At 34.6% G+C, this 21,971-nt stretch overlaps 1 protein-coding gene across 1 annotated transcript in view; it reads left to right on the forward strand.

The window, feature by feature from the left end:
• LOC149298832 (semaphorin-3A-like) overlaps window positions 1–17,302 on the forward strand; it is a 114,563-nt gene extending 97,261 nt beyond the window's left edge. Inside the window, exons 13-17 of the mRNA XM_089487254.1 lie at window positions 2,088–2,129; window positions 3,395–3,552; window positions 6,995–7,062; window positions 14,456–14,598; window positions 16,847–17,302. Coding sequence (XP_089343380.1) covers window positions 2,088–2,129; window positions 3,395–3,552; window positions 6,995–7,062; window positions 14,456–14,598; window positions 16,847–17,302 — 867 coding nt within the window. The remainder of the gene's footprint in view (window positions 1–2,087; window positions 2,130–3,394; window positions 3,553–6,994; window positions 7,063–14,455; window positions 14,599–16,846) is intronic.
• Window positions 17,303–21,971: the final 4,669 nt, after the last annotated feature.

The following is a 21,971-nucleotide window of genomic DNA, read 5'->3' on the forward strand; positions in this document are numbered from 1 at the left end:
CTAATTGATACAGGCAAGGCTGATTGGTACAGGCAAGACTAGATAGCACCAACAGGACTGATTAACACAGGGTTAGGACAGACAAGGCTAGGGTACACAGACAGCAGGGCTGAGCACTGAGACAGGGCAGTGACTTAGCCATAAGGGCAGAACCGACTGGAAGCTCATGAACAGGGCAGAAGCTTGATAGTCCTCAGGACAAAGCATCTGGCAGGATAGCCCTCGCACAGGGATCTAAGCAGGAAGCCATCAGATAGGGCACTTGGTAGGATAGCATTTGGACAGGACACTGGTCGGATAGCCCTCAGACAAGATGCCTGGGAGGGAGCTCTCAGATAGAGCACTTGGCAGGATAGCTTTGGGGTAGGGCACTTGGCAGAATGCCCTCAGATAGAGCACTTGGCAGGATAGCCTTTGGACAGGAAGCTTCGAACAGGAAACACTAGTCAGGAGCAGCAGCAGGAGAAAGATCAAGCATGTCACCACAACATAGAAACCCAAATTCAAAGCCCTGTTTCAATAAGCAGCAGGTATTTAAAGAGCAGGGCTGGACTAGATAACGAGGTCCAGCTGACACCATCAGAGAGGAACAAGAACTCTACGTTGAGTGCTCACTACAGGCTAACAGTGGAAATAGCACCACAACCTATATTCTCCATACAAGACCCTACCAAGCAGGGTGAAATCATGACAAGGACATAGCATCAGATCATGAACATCTCAACCCATTTGTCCATATACCATGCCCAAACCACCTAGCCTTAAACTGACCCAAACGAGGAGATTGCAGAACACTGAATCAACAGGAACCTACACCTATCTACACAGTAATTTTGGATTAGCGTGTATTCACTCTTATTTGTATGTGCCATGAAGTTATTAGAGACTTTATTCAGCCATTGCCTTTTGTTAATGTGCTATGCTACATTAAGCCAGTTTTTTTGCTTTGTAAATCATTTTTCCATAGGAGTTTTTATGTTGTGTATTGTACAAATATGTACATTTATTATTATTCTTAACTATAAAAAATCCCCTGGCTAGGTTTGCCATGATGTTTGACTTTGTAGTTGTCATAGAAACTATAAAAGAAGAATAAGAGGCTTGTACTCTTTGTCATGACTATCTATATTCAGCTTTGTTTACACCAATATGCAGTAAAACCTAAAAGAGGGCTATTACCATTATTGATTTCATCAATTACTATGTATGTTTTATTCAAATGTACAAGATACTCTTAAATTTAAGCGATGACTGGTGGTCTCTCAGACAAACTTAACTAGTCACTAGCTATGGCTGTAGGCAACATATTTTTGAGAGATATGTTCAGGGTAGGATTTCCACGGTCATATAATGCCTGGGTTATAATTCTGCTGCGAAATACTGGTCTAAATATTTTAACATAATTGTTATGGATAGTTCTAGCTGCTTAAAAGTGATCCTGAGGTCAGATTTGGACACAAACTTTATGGTCATATTTTCAGGAAGTGTGATTTTAGTGTATATCAGGATATTCAACCACTCTGAAAACAGTTTTGTGCTTTTTGAGGTTTATTGGTATTGCAATTTAGTAAAAGTTGAACAGCTACCTGTTGGCTACACTTAATTTATAATGAATGAGTGGTACAAAACCACAAATCATGTCATATGTCCTTTTTAAGTCACAATTTTGTAACGCCCCCACATTTGACACACATTAGCAATAATAATGAAGGAAGTTCAACTTTGGGAGTTTTGGAGTACATCGTAGCATTTGATGGAATCAGTCAATGAGCTGGCAGAAGGCATAATAGCAAGCATTATTCCATCAAACAATGTGCATTTGGGTAGGTTATGTCATCATATGTTTGAAAGGAAACAGAATGCAAAATAAATTATGTAAAAAATAATGTAAAACTTCCTCCAGCTATAACTCTAAATTTTTTTTTAATGAATATGGTCCAAACCTTCTCTAGTTTTTCCTTAATATTTAAAAAATTCATATTGTGAAATATAGTGTTAGTTAAATGTAGCTTTACAAAGTATAACACATCACTATTTTTAAGGGCAGATGATAAAAGTACTTAAATCTGTATTGTTTTGTTTTCTAGGAGCCAACTACTATATCAGCCATGGAGATTTCCACAAAGCAAGTATGCAGCGACTTTAATTAACTTACTCATTTTACAGTTTTTTATGTTCTCATGACAATAGTTTGGCATTCATAGGAGAACGAATTGTGATCATGGATTTTTCCTTTACTTAGTCATTAATAAGAAATTATAAAACCAGCAGTAAAGCCATCTAAATATGAAACGTGGACATATGTTGATAATACTTGGGAAAATAAAATGTATACATACTAGGAGCATAAATTACAGTTTCTTGGAAGAAAAAAACAAATGTAAAAAAGGAAAACCCGATTTATACTAAAAAAAAAATTTCTATCATCTTGTTTAAATTAAACATCCACCCTAAAGCATAATATTTATTTATACCGTTTAAAAAAGTAATTTTTTATATTTAAATTGAACATCTCTGCTAAGGATATGAAATATAACAAATGTTTATCCTTCTATAAGTCCAGGGTGTAGCAGAATTTAACATTGTGTTTCTTTAATGTAACTTGGAAAGCAGAAGCTGAAGTTAGACATTATGTGACCTTTTGTCCCTTGATATATCTTTTTTCACGCTTAAATGCCACGTTCTGTAATTCCAGATGAAGCCATGCATAATACATACGCAAAACAATGCAACAAGGAATTTATATTAAAGAGGATTATGACACGGCTGTCTCATAATTTTATGGTGTATTGAGATTTAAATGCTCACACATCATGCACTATCACCTGCATATATGTGAGCTTATGTTTAACGTATATATTACAAACAGAACATTTGGCTCTGATTTGTTATTGTTAACATTACAACAATATCACAAAAATGTAAACATACACAGCTTGGAAATGACTAGCTCTATACATACAGGAGTGTTTTTTTTCTGTTTTAATTTAATGTATCTGGCAAGAATACCCTTTGACTAAGGGGAAAAAATCCATTGTGTTGGCAGAGAAACAATTAACTGCACCTAAACATACTTTCCTTAGATAACTCCAGATAAAGAAACCACAAAGTAGGGGTTTTGAAAGTGTTGCCTGAATGGCATTAAGTGTATGAGTAGAGACTCTGCACATGCTCTAGGAAAGAATGTTTGAGTCGTGACCTAGATGCTGGATCAAGCTTTTGTGTAAGAAATTGTGAACATAAACCAGATTGTGTTTTTAATATTTGCACATGCTTGCAATTGTTATATGCAATTCCTTGTAGTAATAACTAATTCTGTAAGGAATAAACAATGCACTTAAACATGTGCTTTCACTTCACATTTTTTTTAACAATAAATTATCTGTTTTTACAGCAACAGTTGTATATTGGTTCATCCATGGGTGTTTCCCAGATGCCTTTGCACCGCTGTGATGTTTATGGAAAAGCATGTGCTGAATGTTGTCTTGCCAGGGACCCCTATTGTGCCTGGGATGGATCTTCATGCTCTCGTTACTTTCCTACTGCTAAAAGGTGATAACCTTTCAGATACAAGGAGTGTATACTGTTAGTCTTCTACGTTTTATCTTATGTCTTGTAAATTCCTTCGTGCCTGTCATACAATAACCAGATCTTACAGATAAATAGGTAACATATCACCCAATACAAGTACAGTTACCCTGCTCTGTATACAAATGAGAAAGGTTACCTAGATGGGAAGTTTATTTTCAGAGTGTAAATAATGCATTATTTTGGTTACAGCTTTTGATTGTCTAGACATGCCTCCATCAATACAATAATATTGTATTATACACCGTATTTACCATTTATTTTAGGTATTTATACTAGAGTTCCCTCAATTTTGCCAGCACTTGTCTTGAGTTATTTCATCAACACACATTCCTACATTTCACTCTGTCTAGGTTTATTAATATGGGTAAAGGTCAAATTACAGAGTAGTTTGGCTTTTTGGCCAATTTTGACACATTGCATCATTATATACATACCAGCCAACATTTTTATGTTTAAAAAAAAAAAAAGACTTTTGAACATACACACGCACAAACACATACACACACACACACACAGACACACACACATATATATATATATATATATATATATATATTTATATATATTTATAAATACACACACATATATATATATAATATCTACAGTGTGTTAGTCTTATTAAATATAGTGTATCCTACTAGTAAACAGGTGTTTTCTAATGTAGTTTTACATACATTATTTTGAGCACTTATCTATTACATAGTAGTGTGTAAACTGATATCCCTTAAAAAACTATAACATAAAATATTTATTGTTGAATGACGAGCTCATACATTACTTGTTTCAGTCTTCACAATGAAATTGTGTAATACGGTGATGCCATGTTCAAAAGTCTAAAATTACCAATACTTTGTGGAACATACTTGCCATCTGTACTTTCATTAAACAAAACAAAACATATTGTGAGTGGTGACCATGAGAGGGGATTTTAGAGATCCTAGCACAAATGTAATTAAGGAACCAGCTTCTTAGGCTCACTGCTCTTCAAAGAGAGATGTTCCACTTCTGGGGCCCTCCCATTCATTACTTTTTCAAAGAGATGGAGCGACAGTTGAGAGCTTACAAAGTTACCACTTAGCTGCATGCAGATGCTTTGTGGGTCATGTTTCATAAACGTGTCTGTTGACTTAATTTTCATACATGACATTTGTTTGATATGCCCAGTAATTCTATAATTAGATCTTACTAAATAACAATAGTATTCTGCAAAATTTTCTAACAATAAAATGAAAGATTAAATGTGGTTTCTAGATAAATGGTTTTCAAAATTGATTCTCTCTCTCTGGCTCTGGTTATGCTTACACCAAGAAAACTCACACAAGTAGCCCTAATGGGCTTCTCAGCGTAAAACAGATTTCAATGTATGCAATTGGATCTTCTATTCAAATGATATGGCCTCTTACTGAAGGTGTCCTTGGATAAATTTAATCATCTCAACACAATTTTACAAATCAGCTCCATGCACAGAGAACATAGATTGTCCCATGTACGTAATCTATTTTATAAACAACCTTCCAAGGCAGTCAAGACACACAGTGCTTCCTTTCCAGCTTTTGTATGAAATGACTTTGATCCCCAGCAGAAAATAACTGATTATCCTCCTATAACAGCTGACATGACTGATGCAACCAAGTGTCTCTACACCAAGAATACTTGACTTTTGTATAGAGGAAGCTGAGTGAGATGATTAGGAATGGATTTACAGCTCTGTTCTTAGACTAATCCCCTTTGCTGTGTCCTGACTTTGCAAATCCTCTAGTGGCTTTTTACAATGACATTTCACCAGTTAAACCAATCTTTGTTCACTTAGCATTTATTTATGAATTGAATTCTGCTCTGGTCAACTATAAGTGTTAGTTTAAAATGATCAATGAAGAGATTCTTGTAAAAATAAGAACCAAAAATAGCATTTTGCCATGGCTATATTTAGGTGATTGATTTAGAAACAGCTTACATCTTATAAGGACACATTTTCAGGACAAATTAAGCTATGCAGTTAGGCAAACCATGTATCCTATCACATTATTATTATTACTTTTATTATTATTATTATTAATCACCAACATTGTATATAGCACTTCTTACAATATACACATTAAAAGGTTTGGAAAAGCTAGAATTGGCAGACTAAGACAAACGGAAGCCTGCATGTTTATACATTTTATTTATTATTGTACAGGAATGCAAGTAATGTAAAAAAAATAAAATGAGAAGATATCGTGTTTAATGTCCTGCCAGTCCTCAGGTGACTGTAAACAAGAGTCACAGAGGAACAGCATTAGTACCGCTTCTCTAAAAACACTGGGAATGCCTGTTAAGTAGCATAATAGAGCTGTATACGCAGTGAGAGGAGAGAAATACATAATTGCTCTTCCACTCTTTCTTAATACATCATGAAGAAGGCTTGATCTCTCCTTTATCAAATTTCGCAGAAGAAATCAGACAGCACAAAGTGTCAAACATTTATTTTACAGAGGGCTTTAGTTCTTCAGCAAGAGAGACTACTTTAAATTCTTCAGTTCTTTCAGTAGGTTGAACAAAAAATGTGCTACCTTGAAAATGGTGGTTGTGTTTTATTGAGCCGAACATCAGCAAGTCTACGATTTAACTTAAATCAATATTTCCAATTGCCTTGGAAGAAACTGCGAACACCTCACTGATAGAAGTAGTCTGAATAACACATATTGATCTCACTGCAACATGTTATTGGATGTGTAAAGAACTTGATAAGAAACTATTAAATGACAACAAATGGAAAAAAGAAGACTTGCCAATAGCGTGCTATATGAAATGTGAAACAGTTTGAAAGCCCTCAGGCTGTCCCCTGCATTTGTTAAAGAACATTACTTTGCAAGTTTTCAAAAGCAAATTCAAAATGAATTATTTATTGATGCTTTGATTTTATGTTATTTAATGATAGCATATAAAACATTATTCACCACTAAAAACAAGAATGAATAAAATAACTTCACTGCAGTTTATTTTATCTAGCATCTAGAATGAAGAAAAAAAACATTAAAGCAGTTGCAAACATTAAAAAACATAAATTTCTTTTAGGCTGCATGTAATGCACAATAGTGATTTTTTGCTCTATGGCTACGAAGGCAAATTTCAAGCAAGTTAGTTTGTTGACAGTTCTGTATTAGAGACAATTAGTATAAACATTCAGTTAAGGATCTTCCATACCTTTTCCAAATTCATTACTTTGGCCAAGTATTGCTACCGTTTCGTACTTGCTGCCTATAGACTTAACAGATTAATTTTATTAATATTTATTATATTAATATATTTTATTTTTTTAAAAACAGCTTTGCGCACACACACACACACACGCAGGAAAGCAGTTTATTACACATGTTGGGTCCAATGACACTTTAATTAACCATTTGTATTCATGTCACAGGCGTACAAGGAGGCAAGACGTTCGCAATGGGGATCCTTTAACTCACTGTTCTGATCTACAGCACCATGGTAAGCAAATATCCACTTTTTAAACCTAACTGAGAATAAAGCATAAAACCTGCATGTATGGAGAGTTAACCTAATATGACAGCTTTTAAGTAAAAAATGTTTTGTACACCAGTAATAAAATGACATCAGGCATACTTGGTTAATAACCCTATATTGTGTTACTTAATAACTACAATATTAATCTTCAATGCAGAGAGGTAAAACGACCCTTTCTTCAAATACATTAAGAATGTATTTGATGTAACAAACAGTTACACAAACTATATATAATAAAATGCAAAATAATAATTTAGTTATTTTCAAATATATTTAACTGTGTGCCTTGTTAAAATGTGATGTTCTGTAAATACATTTAATTTAAGCTATTAATAATCATTTCATATCAAATTACTTTCGTCATGAAAACAAAGAAATAAAGTGTACAGAATTGTGCAATATTCATCCATATCAATGTAAAAGTAAACAGTCGTTCCAGCTAGACTCAACAATTTTATCTGCAGTTTTGTCTTGTTCATGGACCTGACCTTGATATAAAATACGTTACTAAAATAAAATGCTTTTTAGGTGATATAACTATGGATTTTTTATTATGCGATTTAACGTATAATAGAAAATCATTTATGGGCATGGGTTTTAAACATTTTAAGAACTAGTTTATGTATACATTTTGCTGGCTAAATGGTTAGATTAGTCTTTTGGCTATCATAGTTTATGAATGGGAAAAGAGATTTGTTTCTGAATGAGCAAAATTAGAGGTAAAGACAGATCTGTAGGCAAAAAAATTGTATGTGATGAGTTTTAGTGCCTTGTGAAAAAACCTTCCTTCAAGGGAGTTTTTAGAGTACATTCTGAGATAAATACAGAAAATCTAAAGAATTTAGTAATATAATGATTGAGAATAAGAGGCAAATGCATGGCTTTGTATTTTATGACAGGACCAGAAAAGCATTCTAATTATGTATAAAACTTATCTTAAATATGAAAGCGGTACAGTCCATATTTCCCTAACAACTGGCCACATGTGACCTATTAAGGGCAGACTAAGAAGAGAAGCTGCCCAAGGGTAGTAAGCAAAACTACAGAGTTTAGTAAGTGTGGTTAGCAAAAAAAAAATGCCTGGACAGGCTTGGCATGAATGCATACAGAGGAGACAAAAAATGTATATAATAGTGAAGTACTGTGGAAACAAATTAACCCAACCCTGCTGATTTTATGGCACTCTCAAGAGTGAAGGGTAATCAAGACCCTTTAATGGTTAAACACTTCTCCTAGTATGATTCTTGTCCAGTGTATAACAGAATTGTTGTTGTCGATTGTTCTATACGTGTGTGGAGGAAAACTGCTGATGTGGGGAAAGGCGCTAGGTTCTCTTCACCGATTCACTTTCAGTGTTTAGAAGAACAAGGATTTGTTTGTTTGTTTATTCTGTTTAGGTAACTCTGCCAAAATAAAACAGACATCTGCTTATAAATCTATACATAGATTTGAGTCATTCCTACCCTGGAAGGCTTCGGTTACATCAAAGTCCCAGACACCATCACAGTCTTAGTGGTGGTTTGTTGCCAAATATGTGGTTTTATAGATTACATGTTTTAAGGTACTCTGATCAACATTTTAACGTATGAAAACGAAACCAGATCAAAGACTTCGTTTTGTTAATAGGATAGACTTTGAAATGGCATACAAGCTAAATTATGGTTAATAAAGAAGATTGAACAAGTGACTAAAACTTCAGGTTAATGCGAAACATGGATAAATAGCTCCCCCTGGTGTGCAGATTTAGGTAATAACAGTTTCAGTAATTAAACATTGTTCATACATTATTGCTCAAACCGTATACAGATAATAGTTAATCTATGCCATGCAGTGCTTTTTCCCTTATTAATACAACTACATCCCTTATTATCAGATAGTATAGATTTTTAACTGATCTGGAAGAGATTTAACTCCTACAATAAAACTCTGATGACTGTGAAGGATTTCCTCCTTAATGTGCTACATTTATTTCATGCATATAGAAATATATATATAAACACAACAAATAAACAAAATAGATAATAAGAGTATGGCATATTTTAATGTATTTTAATTATAGTTTTCTTACATGTTTACATGATCATTGCTGTAAAAACTGCACAGTTTTGCATGACAATATATTTCACATACCTTGTATCACATACGTTTTCCACTTAAATAGTAGAGAAATATTTTTTTAAGCTTGCCCCCTTTTTTAAAAAAACATTTTGAAGCGTCATTGCATTTCTTCAAAACATGGGAACTTTTTGACTTTCTTTATATGTAGCACTAATACTATTTTAAACATCAAGACTCCCTCAGGATCTAACAGGGGTGTTGGACCTTAACAGATTGAAGCATGTTTTTTGTAAATACAGTACTTTTCTATATATTCTTGCATTGCACGAACAATTTAAAGGATATCGGATATCCACAAATATTAAACAACTTATATGTAGAGCTATGGCCTGAAACATATTTCCCTAAGCTGTCATATGAACCACATATGCCTTTCTTTATGTTTCCCCTGGTGTAATATTAAAAAGGGAAGAAAAAAGACAAATATTGACTATGAACCTAAAATTAAATAAATGTAAGTTGTCAAGCTTGTCAAATCATTGTTTTGGGGTTTCATACAAAATCTGAGAAATCCTAATAAATACAAGGCATGGCATTGAGTGATACACAGGTAAAGTCTTATCAACTCTACCAGGAAATGTCAGCTATATGTTATAATGTGATACGTACGTGACTTTGAAAATTGCACACAAAACGTGGAAATGTGTCATTTTAGCACTATAGCCAATGTAATAGTATTTTTTTATAGTTAATTGAGAAAAAATACACTAAACACATATAATAGTCACTATATGGACAAACATATTTGGACACCTGACCATTATACCAACAGGGACTTTTATGACATCGGTGGGTAATAATTTCAATGGAAACATTCCAAAATCTTGTTGAAAGCCTTCCCAGAAGAGTGGAAGCTGTTATAGCTGTAAAAGGGGGGAACAACTACATATTAATGTCTATGTATTTAGAATGTGATGTCATAACAGTCCATGTTGGTGTCCCAATACTTTCGTTCATATAGTGTATATTATATATATATATACATATATTACCCAACAAATGTAAATAGGCAAAGTGCAACTGGATATGGGTGTATTGTGGCCACAAATAGAGACAGTATGTCTGGGAGGGTTCAGGGTCCTAAGACTACTGATTAATAGCTCAATTGATGCAGACCTAATAGTGCATGACTGAGTGCAGTGGTTTAAGGTTTTAAGTCTGGGGACCACATTTAAAAAGAACTGGATATAGAAGACCACCCCCTACCAAAAACATTTCACAATAACTTACCTTTAGTAGACTGTTTCCTGTCCCCGTGTTCTATAATACATGTTTTATAATATAATATATGCAATTGAATGTATGAAATGCATTTCAAACCCAAATCTTTAGAACTTTGCAAATCAACATGATGTCATGGAGATATTGCACCAATGTATTTACTATATGCGTATCCTGTATTATACCGTATATTACTTAGTGTCTGAATGATTTTCATCATTTCTTTTTGTATAACTTGGGTAATAAGTTCCCTGATTAAAGCATAGTGAACACTATGTGAAAATGCACATTGGGTTAGATGATAGAATTTTTAATGAACTACAATTTGCAGTCCATAGATATGAATTAGTGGATAGCCAGATAAGGCTCTAATAGGTCTTCCACTCCACAGTGAATAGCACTATGTTAGTAAGGACTCAGTATTAAGAGCTAGACATAGAAGCAGTAATATATATATATATATATATATATATATATATGTAATATTGCAATGGCTATTTTTACCTTTCATAGAAGGAGTGTGTGCGGTGTATTAGATGATTAGTTGCAAACATTTGATTATTTGAGGATACGGATACACCAATAAAAGTTATTTTTTGGATGCAGGATTTCAGTTAGTTTGTTTCTATCCTGTTGTTACAGACTTTGATTACACATATGAATTTTGTTAGTATTTAATTAGGCAGCCTCCTCTTTTGATTTAGATTTCAAGGACATCACAAAATGTTACCATATGATTCATATTATTTTGCTTGTATTCTTTATCTGTGCTGCTCAAATTATTGTACCCTCTATCAAAATGATGAAAGCAGGCAAAAACAAATAGAAAGTAATTTTTGCAGAAGTTTATTGTTTTATGAAGACTTCCATTTAAACAGTTTGGCTAGAAATAAATATATATACAATATACAATCCACGATCAAAGCATTATGTCCTCAAGTAATATGATAAAGTGCTTTATTGTAAAATTTACGCTAAGCGGATATAGATTATTTATAGTACTTTGGGCAAAATATGGATTTTATTATGACTGCTATCATGATATACTGTATATCTGGGAAAAATCTATGCCAAGAATTGAAGTGTCCTATCTAAGATTGAGGATTTAATAAAATATTTACACCTGATTAACCAGTCTCATTAGAATAATGTTGATCCTTGATTTTATCAAGTCCCTAATTTAATCCTGAATTTGTCGTATGAAATGTATTCTAAATATATCAGTACAGTAATATGATTTCCCACATGATTAACCAGTCTCTTTAGAACAAATAAAGTTTATCCTTAATTTGTTTCGAGGAAGAGCCCAAAGAGGTTTCCTCCGGTCTTTCCTCAAGTATGTAGAAGATTATTTATGTTTTCTTTTAAAATATCTGATTGGAGTCCTCTACATCTTCCCAGGAGACCACTTGGGCCGATGGGATCTAATTAACTCTAGACTGGGGCTATGTGGTCGGTGTGTTTCTCTTTCCTTCAGGTGTCGAATAAAACATTGAAATTTGTCACGTTAGTCAGAGGAGATAATGACTGTTCCATCCCACCGACCAGTATTCAATGTATGTGTCTCCGTTAAAGACTGTGCAGCTGTTGAACCCGTCATCTAGAGGCTAGAGACTCTATAACTCTGTAATACACAGCAATACACTTTAATTCTGTGGCATAGGCGAGAGATTCAGATAGACCAGACCCACCAAAACCCTTCAGTCAGCGTCACAGTCCATTGTCAAAGTTGTAAGTATTTATACTAGGTTTACAGTCTATCAGTATTCAAGATTATTCAGACAAGGAAGACTGACGCTCGACAAAACACCACTATAACAGCTTCAGGAGCTTACATGTTTTTCGGCACCATTTGACACTAAAACCACCACGCTACCTTGGAGTTCCCATCGGCTAGCATGTGAACGTATGTTCATGTGTGTATCATACCACCTAAAGCTTAGTGAGAAATCAGAACCAGTATATCACTAGAGTAGAGTAAGTGAAGCTACAAAAATCACAACTTTTTAAATTTAAAAGCAATATACATGCTAAATACATTTAAATTATGAAACGTCCTTATAACAAAGATGCATGTAAGTCTACAGACAAGGCACCTTACAGTTATTATTGGCGAAGTGTAACCCACTAGCAAACTCGTCCTTAAATCAACATTTTTTTATTTTTTTTTGTAAAGCCAGCTTCTGTTATAATTGAATAGACCTACGAACATTAAGAACATTGAAAACTGATCATTAAAATAGTAGTAAAACTGAAATGATGTGCTATATAAAATGTGTACGGTTTAATCCCTACAAAGCCACAGCAGAACTGGCCTGGAATCATCCTTATTTCTGTTTCTTAAGCCCTTTTTGTTTTACCATCAAAATTATATTTGCCCTGAAGGAGAGAGTTGAAGAGAGTCCTTCTTCTTGTGTGGTATGGCATGGAACACCTTCACTTAAAACAGAGACCCAAAGCAGGGTTGTGATTGGTTCCCAGTGTTGTTCTTTTAACAGCTTGTAACAGGTTGGAATGGAATTGTGACCTTGTCACCTTGTGCATTGGTGGTCCCCATACTAATTAGACATTGTCAGAGTTACACTGCTGTTAAGTTTTTATCATATGTTCAGGGATTCTCATGCTTTATGTCAATCAACTGCCTTAAATACTAATTTTCTAAATGATGTGGTTTGTTTTGAAGATTTGGAATATAAACACCATTTTCAGTACGAAAAGAGGATAATAGCCTATAATTGCCAAGTGATTTTTACAGCATGATTAATACTCAGGAAACCGTGTTTTTTTTTTTTGTGAAAGGAAATAATTAGTAGAATAATTTCAACAGCATTGTTGTTCTCCCAATTTGTTGAGTATAAATATATTATGGGAATAATTGATTGGGGATTGCTTCCTCAATAACATTGCCACTGATTGTAAATTGTTCCCATAAACGTGAAAAGAACAATGTATGACCAGCAATACAAGTTGGTTTAGGATTAGGATAAACCACAACATCTTTTCAAGTTTATATGTGCAACATTTTCCATGAATAAAATCCCTACGCATTCTACCAAGTGAGGAAAAATGAATTTAGAGTACTTTAAACAGAATCCCTCAAACCTATCTTAAAATGCCATTGCAGAATGACCTGTATGTAAATGCTATATTACCGGGAAGAAATATTACATTTGTTGCTTTTTCTGCTTGTTAAATATAAACGAGGGTAGACCGATTTCCCTCTTCACTAGTGACATTTATGGAAATAATATTAAAATCGTTACTGCCCCGCTTAATGTATTTTTAAAAGTCTCACTGGTTAAAGAGGGTTTTACCTCAATACAAATGAAATCAATCCCACTAATATTAACATGCTTCTACTTTAGTTAAGTACTTTTGTGTGTGGACTAAGGAAATTTGTGGTGGGGAGAGGGGGGGGGTTATTGTTTAAATGGTGAATTGCTTCAAATTTCACATCTGTGTCCTAACCACATTTTGATGGTCAAATAAATACAGGCTATTTCAGTCCAGCATATGTACAGAATAAGACTTCGGGTACAGCATAAGTCTTTAATTATTATTTTCTATTGTTGTATTTAAATAGGACTTAAAGGTGTAAATCAGAATGCTAATATATTTATTCGTGGGACCAATAATATAAAATAGCTAATTGCCATATCAGTTTTTTCATATTTGCAAGTTTTATTCAGCTGTAGTAAGTTTACTAAGCGCTGAACCCATATCGTTAAATACAGATATTTCTTTAAATCAAGAATTTATGTCCATAATTACTTATTTTCCCTGATGACATAGTTGTGCATGTGATTGTTTGTGATTTTAGTAATAATCAATTATGTGAAAAATATCATCTTCTGCAGAACTCTTCTCTGCCTATAGCATTTCAGAGATATTGGTAAAAATGTTTTATGAGCATGAATATACTCAAATCCAGCCAATGTGGGCTGTATGCTGTAAGAACATATTTGGAACAAAATTTGCTTTTATATTGTTCTGACATGATTGTTTTCCCTTCCTACAGATGATCCACATAGACAAAATCTGGAAGAAAAAATAATCTATGGTGTTGAAAACAGTAGCACATTTTTGGAGTGCAGCCCTAAATCACAGCGTGCCCTGGTCTTCTGGCAGTTTCAAAAGCTGAATGAGGAGAAAAAAGAAGAGGTAACTACAATTCTGAATACTAATTCAGACTTCCTTCTGACCCATGCATTTCACTTAATATTTGTCTTTTTTGTGTTCTCTATTAAATATTACAAATTACCAAATCTTGTCCCATGTAAAGTAAGTAAAATCAACCTAATTGATGTATAGTTCAATGAGTGAGATGATTTTCAGAAACCCTCAGTGCTATAACTATGCAGTATATGTACCATTTTACGAATTAAACCTTCATAAATAATAACCATGGGGTTAAACGATCAGCTGCCTAGCAAACGCCCACTTTTGTGAAGAAACCTTAAATATCTTTTTATTAAAAAATCCCTATTTTAAAAGTTCTGTCCAACATAATGATTTTAAAAGTTTTCTCCAACTTAATGATTTTGAAAGTTCTGTCTAACTTAATGATTTTAAAAGTAGGCAGTTTTTACACTGTTAACTTTTTATGGTATATAGTAATGATGTTGCTCAGTGTGCAACCTTCTTAGTTCTATGAAAAGCTTTTTTACATATACAGTCAGGAAGAGCAATATTACGGCTTTCCAGATGTTGCTGAATAGTAACTTCCAACTTCTTAACAGATCAACTTTTGTAGATCCTTGTTCTGGAATAGACTCTTTTTATGATATATAATGTCATTATGAATCCTTTCTTATATGAACTAAACATCTAACAGTCTGTAATTCATTTACACATATTGAACATTTTAGACAGATGTCATTAAACTGATCCTTCAGCAATCAAGTAAACTGGGACATTGTATTGTTTTCTACGAACTGAGAATTATATTGATAGTGACTTTATAAGTACATAAAGTAATAATTTGTTGTTGCATAACATTTGCTTAAAGTTACTATTTCATATACATTCCACCAATAGAATTATACAGTTTTGTAGAATCTTGATGTTTGTATAAATGTTCCAGCAGGGCCGGCCCGACAATGGAGCCGAGTGGGGCAACCGCTCCAGGCGGCACTTTTGAAGGGGCGGCACTTTGCCGCCCCAAGCCCTTTTTTTTTTTTTTTTAAAGCGAAAGACAGAGTAAGGGGCGCAGAGTGGTTTTCGCTTACCAAGCTGTCGGTACCCGCTCGGCGCCCCTCTCTCTCTCCTCTGCGGCGAGTCTCCCTGTTCGGTCTCGGTGCCGGCTTGTAATGCTGAGTGCCGGCGCTCATTTCCGGCGCTCAGCATTACAAGCCGGCACCGAGACCAAACAGGGAGACTCGCCGCAGGACTGCTGAAAGGTAACTACAAGGGGGGGAGGTAGATAATGGGGGGGCGGCAGGGACGGAGGGAGAGGAAAGGTAGATAATGGGGGGAGCAGCAGGGATGGAGGGAGAGGAAGGGTAGATAAGGGGGGGGCGGCATTTTAAAATTCACCCCAGGCGGCATTTTGCCTTGGGCCGGCCCTGTGTTCCAGGCTCCTTTATTGATAATACCTCCTCTTTTGTCTTAGCTCATTAATGGATGCTCTGATATGCAATCTAAATAAGTTAATCAGGATGCCAAAGTACATAAACCCAAGGAATAGGCTGTGGGGTTTATTTACTAAAGAGGGAGTTCACATGAGAGTAAGTTTCATCTCCATGACCTCTCCTTAGTTTATGAAGGCACAACCCCGGTTAGCTTCTCATCCACAAATAGCTTGGTTGGACCTTTATAAAGGATATTTAAATAAGTGAGATTTCTTCAGTGCATCTGGTTAATGGTTTGAACTATGGATTATGCAGGGCCATCTCAGCTCTATGTATTATTACAATCTTTTATAATACATAGTAAATTCAGTTAGTTGAAACCATAGCACTCCTGCAAACTTCCACTTTAGTGAATAAACCCATAGCGAAGCCATAGCAAAAGTAACCCTTTTTCTGTGTTTGTATTTATCACACTACAGGGAATGTAGCTTTTTGAGAGTAACGGAAACAAGACTTTGGCAAAACAATAAGCACCTATAAAATGTTAAAAGCTTGTAAAATTACTTTAGAGTAAGTTAGAAAAAAGTATATAAAGCGTCACCGTTGCCTTCTTTTGAAACTACAGCTTAAAGCCTTCTTCTCAAAAAGGAATATATTAAAATTAAATCTTATAAAAGAGAACATTTTTTAAATAAGCCTGTAATTTACTTAAAAAGACAGATCTTAAAGAATAAAATCACATAAATTCCCCATTAATAATGATTTATAAAAACACACAAATGTGTTAAAATCTGGTCTGAGACTAAAATTAAATTATTTTTCTCTCCTTTATTGAACAGATAAAAATAGACGATCGTACAATAAAGACAGAACACGGCCTTCTGCTCCGTATCCTTAAGAAGAAAGATGCTGGAATATATTATTGCAATGCTATAGAACATGGTTTCATACAGAGTCTGCTCAAAGTAACTCTGGAAATAATTGACACAGAACATCTAGACGAACTGCTTCACAAAGATGATGACGGGGATAACCATAAGCACAAAGAGCCATCAAATAGCATGTCACCAACTCAGAAAATCTGGTATAGAGATTTCATGCAGCTAATTAACCATCCCAATCTGAACACAATGGATGAATTCTGTGAGCAAGTATGGAAAAGAGACCGCAAACAACGTCGACAAAAAAATGCTAATGCCCAAGTCAACACAAATAAATGGAAGCACCTACAAGAAAATAAGAAGGGTAGAAATAGGAGGACCCATGAATTTGAAAGGGCACCGAGGAGTGTCTGATCTGCATTACCTCTTCAAACCTCATCCGAGTAGGATTTGTATAGACATTTAACTGGAAAAATGCAATATTCATGAAGTTTTTCATGGCATTATTTGGATGTTTACAAAGTGGAAAGCTCACCCAATTTTCCACCAAGTCTAAATAAAACACATTAGTAACTTTCCAAATAGACTTAGACTACATAGTCAACATTTAAAATTTTAAAGACAACATGACTAAGCTTGGTTTTCCATTTTTAAAGCAATTTTCATTAGAATACTTTTTTTCATACTTCCTTCCCTTCCCAAGAAGAAACTATTCATAACCCAGCAACTGAAATGAAAAAGGCCTTTTGTCAGTCGCCGCTACCATTCGGAGTTTTTGTCCATCCGGACATTTTGTTGCACATCCTTCTGAAGACAACACAGCGACTTTAGATTAAATCTGTGATTTTTTTTCTTTCTAACCTTCATGTGTTAATGAACTCTCCCTGGGAATATACAAATACTGTCCGTTAACCGTACCAATAATTGTCCACTATTCAGCAAGCAGGTGGAGTTTATTGGTCTACTACTGATGCCTCCTTCTAGCTCTGAACTTTGGTTTTATTTGCTTAAGTATAATTTAAATGTACCATAACAAATATGCAGTTAGTGTTTTCTCTCCATTTTAAAAAAAAATAACATTGACTTGTTTGGGATACTGCTTTGTAATTATTTGAACCTTATCTTTATTCTCATTGTTATTTTATTGGATAATTATTTTATTGAGTCGACCATTGAACGCTCACCAAGCCTATTATTTGTTACATATCTATGGTAGTAACACTAATTAACATCTTAATTTAAATATAACATTCCCAACTGTCTTTAAATTGAGATTAAGATAAATGTTTCATCCTATCGTGTTTTAGAGATATTCTGAATAAAAGAGGGAATGTTTTGGATCTAGTGAACAATTTAAGAAAATACTGATATTTGGTTATTTTTGAAACTGAAAATTAAATTGTATTGATGCATCAGACAGATCATCACTTCCTGGGTCAATTTGTAAGATTATGTAACTCTATCACAAATTTTTCAGAATATTTAAGGGGCTGGTAACTGGTATATTCAAAGGTTGTAGTGATATGAAATACACAATTGATATGAACATTCATGAAAAGTGTAAATAAAAAGTATCACAACAAAATAAATTAGTTTTTGCAGTCAGTAGAACCTTGTCCATAACAATGGCCACATTTTGAGAACAAAAATAGTTTTTCTATAAATAATCCTCCTTATAGAGTCTATAGTTGGTGGTCAAAATGGATCTTTTGCCTGATTTGTCGTGCTTAGAACTTCTTGTTTCTTAATAGTTGTAGTTGAATCTGCCAATGCATGACACCAGTTGAGCTGGAGCCAAACCAGACCTTCAGCAGACAAAAGTCCATGTGCACAACTGGAAGGAACATCTGGCTGGAGGGGAAGTGTTATTTGTAACAGATGCTCGACCCCAATAATTTTCCTAAAATGGGGGTCCAACATCCCTTTAAGTTCACTTTAACAACAACCCAGACCAGGTCTCTGGACTGAGCCTGTCAGTCATGGTTTTGAGAAATGTCATTAGAATTTATGGTGTATTCAAGCATAAAAGCATATTTCAAAAGTGTATAAGGAATACCTTTAAGGGTGTATTTCCTTACTGTGGCATTTCTAGGTTACGACAAGATCCATGGCCTCAGCCCGAACAAGTTTAACCCCTTAAGGACAACGGGTTTTCCGTAAACCCATTAATGACAATGCATGTGAGCCCATACATGTATGGGCTTTGTCGTGAAGGGGTTAAGAAGAACTTAACTTATCATACACATGGACTCTACACAGACCACAAGCAAACATTAGAAAATAAAATACATCAAACAGACTTTAGACATCCTATATAGAGCTGGACAAAATTAAAAAAATATGTATTCTTGGGAGTAGACATTTTCTGCCTACTGTCACCAGGCTGAATGTTTCCTGAAATATCTCATGTATTGTGATGTCACGAGCAGTGATGTGATATATAAGCCAGTAAAAACGCAGACACGGAACAAGAATCTTCCTAGGGAAAGATTGGTACTTTTGTTGACCCTATTCTAATTACATACATGCTTTGTACTATTTCCTTCCTCCTTGATGAATTTTCCCAAGTTTCTGAACTCATACACTCTGGACTTACTTCAGTAGTTTTAGAGTTTCAGCCCCCTTAACCACCCAAAAGAAAACATGTCTGATGTGTAAAACTATTTTAAAACTCAAGATTGTATTGAAATCCCTGAGGTCTAGTCTCTAGAAGAGGCCTAGAATATATATATATATATATATATCATTAATTCTTGAGTTCACTTTAATTAAATAAGAATTCAGCAATTGTTCAATTTTTGTTCTTGCTTGAATTTGATTCAGAATATTTTTGTTTGCAATTACATCTCATTGTCACAGTGGTTGCAATAGCACAATGTTATTTTTTTTTTTAACGACCATGGCACTTACGTGCTGGCACAGTAATTCTTAGGAACCCATGTGACCTACATATGTGCAATGATTGCAATAGTTGTTCAAAAATAAAACTGCTCCAGATTACAAGCAGCCTAAAAAAGAAAGCACATATATATATATATATGTATACAATCTAAAGACCTTTTAGACAAAACCTGTCTTCCACCATCATAGTCATACTCCATTAATCATTGGAACGTTATTGGCCACCGTGGACTACAAGATTAAGCTGCAATTGAGAAAAGCGGTGGCCTTGTGGTTTGTGTACAGTTTCATGGCCTACTTGGAACAACTACTGTATGTAACAAAAAAGCAAAAAAACATGAGGAAAAAAATTGCATGTGAATGAACAAATTTATGATCCCATTTTATGCAGTATTTAGTGTTTATCAATGGTATGTGTTTAATAGTTTGGTTTTGCTTCCTAAACATTAGCCAAAACTGATGTACATAATTTTTAAATAGTTAAGGAGGTACAATGTAATGTACTGATAATTATAGGTACTCCATTTCAGTGTGCTCAAGTACTATTTATACCATGCAGAAGCCCAAAAATATCAGCTATAAACTGTGGCATAGCATCGATAATGTTGCTGATTTTGTGCACAAGGTGTATTTCTATCCACAAGCTGAAGAACTAAAGTGTGCTTCATTACTATACTTATCAATACATTTTATGGCGGGGGTGGGGATCAAAAACTGGAGAGGAAATGTAATAAGACTTGCTGCTGTAAATTATTCTTTTTGGCATGTACTCAGTTGTTAAATAAACATTTCTTCAAAAGAGCTGAAGCTTGCAGTGTTTTTGAAACTTTCACAGTGGTCAGTCCTGTTATTGAGGTTGTATATATTGTGCATTTTCACCAGAACTACAGTTATCAGTTTAGTTAATGAGTCATCATTTACTAAATAACTAAAACCACTCATAAATGAAATACAATATTTACTATAATTCAAGGTATTATCAAGAGTTGACGTGACCTCTTTCATGTTTATTTTTTGGGTGTTGCAATTAACTTTATAATAAAAATGAAAATTGCTGTAATAGCCCAAGAGAAAATGGAGTCTTTGTTTGACGGCCATTAATACCATTTCTTGAGCCAACATCGAAAGAGATGTAAAATTACCAAAGCTTTTGGGACATTCAAGGTCTCTTCTTCATTCCATCTGAAGATAATGTATGTATCATTACATACTTTTCGGTGTTGGCCCAATAACCAGCATCAACTTAAATCAAGTTGATGCAAGTTGGCAAATTACATTTCTAATTTTAAGTTAGCTTTCTAATTTCCAATAACTTAACCAAAAAAATCTTGCTTGGTTAAGGAAGGTGTTTTTCTCTTTTACCCCACCAAATATGCAAATTAGTGCAGGATAATTTTTGCCAAAAGGCCTTGAGATTCTACACACATTGTTACTGACTTGAAGATAGCACTTCTCACAGAAACAATCTGAATCACACAGAAAATCACTTGATAAAATAAGTCACTTGATAAAAAGTCAATTTTAGTACATTGCATTAGCTAAAGAAAAAATGAGTCGCTCCTGTACTTTTATGTCCATTAGCTGATCCAGCAATAGTTTTCCTTTGTCTTAGTTGAAGCTGCCAGTTGTGAATTAGGTTTAGACTTTAAACACAGCTTACATTGTTACAAATGATTGTTTTGAAAGAAACATTAAAGAATGCCAGGCCTTTGGGCTACATGTGATCCTCATTGTTTCCACAGTCTAGCCAACTGTGGTTAGATATTCCTTATTTTGGTATATTATAAAAAGTTATATGTTTTAGGGAGCAATCCGAATGTCTACCATTGCTCTTCTGAAGAACAAAATGTATAACCAGAGGTGTTATATTTTCCAAAACAATATACCATTGAAGTTCTGAAGATTACCACTTTGGAAAGACACTATCTACCCCCTCTCCCCCTTCTCACACTATCAACCCGCTCTCCCCCCCTTTCTCATACTATCTATCCCCCTTCTCACACTATCAACCCCCTCTCCCCCCTTCTCATACTATCTATCCCCCTTCTCACACTATCTACCCCCTCTCCCTCTTCTCATACTATCTATCCCCCCTTCTCACACTATCTACCCCCTCTCCCCCCTTCTCATACTATCTTCCCCTCTCCCCCTTCTCATACTATCTATCCCCCTTCTCACACTA

The sequence above is a fragment of the Sceloporus occidentalis genome, unplaced genomic scaffold, assembly GCF_023333645.1.
Source record: "Sceloporus occidentalis isolate IW3139 unplaced genomic scaffold, rSceOcc1.0.p SCAF_31, whole genome shotgun sequence".
NCBI lineage: Eukaryota > Metazoa > Chordata > Lepidosauria > Squamata > Phrynosomatidae > Sceloporus > Sceloporus occidentalis.